Raw genomic sequence first — 6,946 nt, 5'->3', positions numbered from 1 at the left:
AGCAGAATCAGATTTGTGAGACCAGTCTTGTGAGACAATGTCTCGGCAATGTGCCTGGATTTCCAGGGATTTAATTCTCCTTCTTAGACTCTCACCGGTACCTGGCTATTTAAGATGCTCTGTGTCACTACAAAAATATAAAGATTTACTTGCAAACGTTTCCTGTTGTTTGAATTCACAAATATGTCAAATAATGACAGAGAAACTCAAACGGAAACATTGGTGATGACTTTGCAGCATTTGAATTTGATTTGATTGGTTATGAAGTGACAGAGCAAAAGCAAAGTTACAAATCCATCCTGCACCGAGGAACAGCAATGTGGAGCTTTTCAGTGTTACACAGATTTTGGAATCAGTTTGCACTGAACTGCATCAGTATTTTGTGAAAGATGTTCGGTCCAGACTCTACCTTGCAGACAGTGACTTTATCAAAGGGGAGGACAGTCTGTCAGCAGAGGGAACGAAGCATTCAGAGCGGATAAGCCTGGGCAGCGACCTGTTCAAGCTCTTCTCCAGCTGACGTTTCCCACTTTGTGATCACTGTTCTGCAAGAACCTGACACAAGACAGCTTATTATCCCAGCCAAAAATGCTGCAGTCAGAACATTGGTCACCCAGAAAGAGGGCCGTGCGTAACCCATGAAAATTCATCTCCTGGGACAGAACCCATGCACCTGCCTTCACCACATGGGATGAGATCCGATTATTAAAACAAATAACACTCAGGTCGCGAATGGTTTCAGTGATGTGACAGCTTTCAACATGAAAATTGTTGTCTTCATATAAATTAACTTCTGGGTCCAGTAAACTTTCCTGCACCAGGCGCAATGATTGTATCTTTTTATCCATTTCACCAAGATTTGCATGATCTCCTGCACCATAAACAGTGAACTCTGTGGTGACATTTGTGCCGGTATAACCGACCCAATGTTTCCCCTCCATTTTCAGGGAGCAGTAGGATGCAGAACCAAGGTCAGCTACACTGCCCATCAACTCCTTCCCTTGGCCAGAAAATTGTATCTTATCATACAGGATAATCTTGCTCATCATGACTGCGATGTTGTAGATGTTATGAGATTTCAATGTGATCAGCAGCATTGAAATCACTCGAAGGTATCCGAGCTCCCGGAGTGAATTTATATATGCATTGAAACATCCTTCCTGATAACTCAGCAAATTATAACGGATGCTGGTCAGCTACAATGCAAGTGGCAGCTAACTCCGCCCAGAATTGTGCAAACACAGAATGCTGAAAGACAACACAGCAGGAAAGACAGTGACAAAAAATTCACAACTTCGTGGAAACGGCAATTCGGCAATTTGGCACAAGGCACAAAGATGCTGTCTTCTCATGTTCCAGTAATTGTACATTCTGTGCTCCTCACACTCTCACACTCCATGTTCCAGTAATTGTACAGACTGTGCACCTCACACTCTCACACTCCATGTTCCAGTAATTGTACATACTGTGCCCCTCACACTCTCACACTCCATGTTCCAGTAATTGTACATACTGTGTCCCTCACACTCTCACACTCCATGTTACAGGAATTGTGCACACTGTGTCCCTAACACTCTCACAGTCCATGTTCCAGTAATTGCATGCACTGTGTCCATCACACTCTCACTCTCCATATTCGAGTAATTGTGCACATTGCATCCCTCACATTCTCACACTCCATTATCAAGTAAAATTCTTACTGCTAGGGGCTTGGATGGGGCAGAATTTGTGAGAAGCATCCAGGAGGGCTTCTTGAAACAGTATGTAGATAGTCCAACTAGGGATGGGGCAATTCTGGACCTGGTGTTAGGGAATGAGCCCAGGCCAGGTGGTCGAAGTTTCAGTGGGGGAGCATTTCGGCAGCAGTGACCATAATTCCATAAGTTTTAAGGTACTTGTGGATAAGGATAAGAGTAGTCCTCGGGTGAAGGTGCTAAATTGGGGGAAGGGTAAAGATAACAATATTAGGCAGGAACTGAAGAATTTAGATTGTGGGCGGCTGTTTGAGGGTCAATCAACATCTGACATGTGGAAGTCTTTCAAACGTCAGCTGATTAGAATCCAGGACCAGCATGTTCCTGTGAGGAAGAAAGACAAGTTTGGCAATTTTCGGGAAGCTTGGATAGCACAGGATATTGTGAGCCTAGTCAAAAAGAAAAAGGAAGCATTTGTAAGGGCTGGAAGGCTAGGAACAGATGAGGCACTTGAGGAGTATAAAGACAGTAGGAAGGAAGTTAAGCAAGGAGTTAGGAGGGCTAAAAGGGGTCATGAAAAGTCATTGGCAAACAGGATTAAGAAAAATCCCAAAACTTTTTATCCCTATATAAAGAGCAAGAGGGTAACCAGGGAAAGGGTTGCCCCACACAAGGACAGAGATGGGAATCCATGCGTGGAGCCAGACGAAATGGGTGAGGTGCTAAATGAGTACTTTGCATCAGATTTCACCAAAGAGAAGGCCTTGGCGGATGATGAGCTGAAGGAAGGGAGTGCAGATAGTCTCAGTCATCTCATTATCAAAAATGAGGAGGTGTTGGGTGTCTTGCAAAGCATTAAGGTAGATAGGTCCCCAGGGCCTGATGGGATCTACCCTAGAATACTGATGGAGGCAAGGGAAGAAATTGCTGGGGCCTTGACAGAAATCTTTGCATCCTCATTGGCCACAGGTGAGGTCCCAGAGGACTGGAGAATAGCCAATGTTGTTCCTTAGTTTAAGTAGGGTGGTAAGGATAATCCAGGAAATTATAGGCCGGAGAACCTTACGTCAGTGGCAGAGAAATTATTAGAGAAGCTTCTTCGGGACAGGATTTACTGCCATTTGGAAACAAACGAGCTTATTAGCGAGAGACAGCATGGTTTTGTGAAGGGACGGTCGTGTCTTACTAATTTAATTGAGTTTTTTGAGGAAGTGACGAAGATGATTGATGAAGGAAAGGCAGTGGATGTTATCTATATGGACTTTAGTAAAGCCTTTGACAAGGTCCCGCATGGCAGACTGGTGCAAAAGTGAAGTCACACGGGATCAGAGGTGAGCTGGCAAGATGGATACAGAACTGGCTCAGTCACAGAAGACAGAGGGTAACAGTGGATGGGTGTTTTTCTGAATGGAGGGATGTGACTAGTGGTGTTCCGCAGGGATCAGTGCTGGGACCTTTGCTGTTTGTCGTATATATAAATGATTTGGAGGAAAATGTAGCTGGTCTGATTAGTAAGTTTGCAGATGACATAAAGATTGGTGGAGTTGCGGGTAATGATGAGGATTGTTAGAGGATACAGCAGGATATAGATTGGTTGGAGACTTGGGCAGAGAAATGGCAGATGGAGATTAATCCGGACAAATGTGAGGTAATGCATTTTGGAAGGTCCAATGCAGGTGGGAGGCATACAGTAAATGGCAGAGTATTGACAGGCAGAGAGATGTGGGCGTACAGGTCCACAGGTCACTGAAAGTAGCAACGCAGGTGGATAAGGTAGTCAAGAAGACATACGGCATGCTTGCCTTCATCTGTCGGGGCAGAGAGTATAAAAATTAACAAGTCAAGTTGCAGCTGTACAGAACCTTAGTTAGGCCACACTTCGAATATTGCGTGCGATTCTGGTCGCCACAGTACCAGACGGACGTGGAGGCTTTGGAGAGGCTGCAGAGGAGGTTTACCAGGATGTTGCCTGGTCTTGAGGGCATTAGCTATGAGGAGAGGAAGGAAAAACTCGGATTGTTTTCACTGGAACGACGGAGGTGGAGGGGCGACATGATAGAGGTTTTCAAAGTTATGAGCGGCATGGACAGAGTGGATAGTCAGAAGCTTTTTCCTGGGGTGGAAGAATCAGTTACTAGGGGACATAGGTTTCATGTGCGAGGGGCAAAGTTTAGTTGGGATGTGCGAGGCAAGTTTTTACACAGAGGTTGGTGAGTGCCTGGAACTGGCTGCCAGGGGAAGTGGTGGAAGCAGATACGATAGCGACATTTAAGAGGCATCTTGACAAATATATGAATAGGAAGGGAATAGAGCGATATGGGCCCCGGAAGTGCAGAAGGTGTTAGTTTTGGCAGGCATCAAGATCGGCGCAGGCTTGGAGGGACGAATGGCCTTTTCCTGTGCTGTACTCTTCTTTGTTCTTTGTTGTTCTTTGTAACTGTACATAATGTGTCACTCACAATGTCCATGTTCCAATAATTGTACACACTATGTCCCTCACACTCTCCCAAACCATTTTCAGGCAATTGTCCACCTTGTGGGGCATAGAGTACATAAACAAAGAAGTCATGTTCAACCTTTATAAAGCACTGATTCGGCCTCAACCGAAGTATTGTTTCAACCCGTGGGAGCACCACACTTTGCAAAGGACATGAAGATTTTCGACGAGTTCAGAGGAGATTCACTAGAATGGTCCCAGCGATGAGGGACTTCAGTTAATGTGGAGAGACTGGAGAAACTGGGATTGTTCTCCTTAGAGCAGAGAAGGTTTCGAGGGAGATTTAATCAAGATGTTCATCATGAAAATGGGTTTCGATGGAGTAAAAAAGGAGAAACTGTTTCCGGTGTCAGGAGAGTCAGTCAGCAGAGGGATGTAGATTTATTGCAATCGGTAAAAGAACCAGAGGGGAAAATGAGCAGAAACATTGTGTTGTTGTGATCTGGAACGCGCTTCCTGAAAGGGTGGCAGAAGCAAATTTAATAGGATCTTTCAATAGGTGAATTTAGTGGAATGTCACAACTGAGTTTATGTTGTAACTTGTGTTTCTGCCCCTCTCTTTCTCTCTCTCTGCTTGACTCCCTCTCTCACCAAGGCACTATACAATTGCAGCAAGACATCTTTACTCCTGTACTCAAAACCCCTTGCGATGAAGGCCAACATAACTGACGAGAACAGGGGCAAACAGTTTAAGAATAAGTGGTCTCCCTTTTAAAATGTAGATGAGGAAAAATGTTTTCCCTTAAATGGTGGTTAGTCTGTGGAGTTCTCTTTCCCAGAGAGCAGTGGAGGGATTCAAGGATTATGGGGGTCAGACAAGAATGTACAGTTAAGGCCACAATCATATCAGCCATGATCTTACTGTATGGTGGAGCAGGCTCAGGGGCTGAATGGCAGATGCTTGTTCCCCTGTAACATGCTCGAGGAGGGGCTGAATGGCCTCCTTTTGTTCGTGTCTACCTCTGCAAACTGTGAATTAGATTGATTGACAATGCTTTGGGTGTTTAATGAGACATGTTGGTGTAAATCTATCTGTAATATTTCCCAATGTATTCTTGTAATTTTTTTCCACATGAGTAAAATGTCAGGAAATGCTCTCTTGGAATTTTCCAAATATCTCACCAGATAGATTATCGTACTGTAATCTTGTTGTGCACATTTTATACAGCTAAGTTGCGAAATGGGCAGGCAGATAACGAATGAAGTTTAATGCAAAGAAGTGTGAAGTGATACATTTTAGCAGGAACAATGAGCAGAGACAAAATAATAAAGGTTACAATACTATTTGGGAACTGGAGTAGAAGCACCTGGGGGTAAATGTACACAAATCATTGAAGGTGGCAGGACAGGTAGAGAAAGTGGTTAATAGAGCATAGTGGATGCAGAGCTTTATAAGTAGGGGCATAGAATACAAAAAACTTTGCAAAACACTGGTTCAGTCTCATCGGAGACTGATGGACCAATACTTTGGAGTATTGTGTCCAGCTGTGGGGACACTGCAATTTACAAAGGACATGAAGACTTTTGAAGAGTCCAGAGGAGATTGACTGGAATGGTCCCAGGGATGATGGACTTCAGTTAATGTGGAGGGACTGTTGAAGCTGGGATCGTTCTCCTTCGAGCAGAGGAGGTTAAGAGGGAGATTTAATCACGATGCACACAATGAGAATGGGTTTCGATGGAGTAAATAAGGAGAAACTGTGTCCAGTTGCAGGAGAGTAAGTAACCAGAGGGACACAGATTGAAGATAATTGGCAAAAAAAAACAGAGGGGGAGATGAGGAGAAATGTTTTTTCACACAGTGAGTTGTTATGATGCGGAACATGCTGCCTTAGAGGGCGGTGGAAGCAGATTCAATTGGAACTTTCAAAAAGGGAATTTACTGGAATGTCACAATTGAGTTCAAGTCGTATCTGGTGTTGCTATTTGTGGTGAAGCATTACACACCGTCTCTCTCTATTTCTCTCTCTCTGTCCCTCGCTTTGTCTCTCACTGCCTGTCTCTGCCTCTCTCTCTCTCATCAAGGATCTTTCCAATTGCAGCAAGATTTCTTTACTCCTGTACTCAAAACCCCTTGTGACGGAGAGCAACATACCTGACGAGAACAAGGGGACACAGTTTAAGAACCTGCGGCTGTGGTGGTGAAAGTGGGAACAGACGAGAGGAGCCGGGGCAGAAAAGAACCCAGACCCGAGACCAGAAGCGGTCGTGATGGTGAAATCGCTCTGCTCTGTTCAGTGGACCTGCTTGACCAGCAGAAATTAAAGTGTGATGTCACAGGAGAGCTGGTAAGTGATTGGTGGATATTTCTTTCTTCCTTGTCTCTTTTTGTGTTTTTTTTTTGTTTTGGCCATGTGATTTAAATTAGGAGATGTCGTTACAGGTTAAGAGTACACTTAGATTATTTTTTTTTATATAAATACTGAGATCCAAATTAATTAATTAAATAGGATAGAAATGGATGGGAAGGTGATGTGTTGTATCTGTAGTATTTGAGAGCTGGTGGATGACGGTGCGATCCACAGTGACCACATCTGCAGCAAGTGTTGGCTGCTCAAGGACCTTTGGCTCAGAGCTGACGAGCTGTAGTCCGAGCTGTAGACACTGCAACAGAACAGAGACGGGGAAAGTTACCTAGACACTGTGTTCCAGGAGACAGTCTCACCCGTTAGCTTAAGTCGATGCAATTTGGACCGTGGTCAGGGACTGGAGGGTGTAACTGCGAATGAGGCAGGTATGGGGATCCAGAATTTAG

At 44.4% G+C, this 6,946-nt stretch overlaps 1 protein-coding gene across 1 annotated transcript; it reads right to left on the bottom strand.

Annotated features, from left to right (window-relative positions):
* Positions 1-500: 500 nt before the first annotated feature.
* Positions 501-1,097, bottom strand: LOC137361889 (epidermal differentiation-specific protein-like). The gene has a single exon (XM_068026489.1). It carries the CDS (start codon positions 1,095-1,097, stop codon positions 501-503), a length of 597 nt encoding a protein of 198 aa, XP_067882590.1.
* Positions 1,098-6,946: the final 5,849 nt, after the last annotated feature.

This window comes from Heterodontus francisci, unplaced genomic scaffold (assembly GCF_036365525.1).
Source record: "Heterodontus francisci isolate sHetFra1 unplaced genomic scaffold, sHetFra1.hap1 HAP1_SCAFFOLD_539, whole genome shotgun sequence".
NCBI classification, from domain to species: Eukaryota; Metazoa; Chordata; class Chondrichthyes; order Heterodontiformes; family Heterodontidae; genus Heterodontus; species Heterodontus francisci.
The sequence above is the reverse complement of the archived record's forward strand: the minus strand, read 5'-3'. Positions and strand labels throughout refer to the sequence as shown.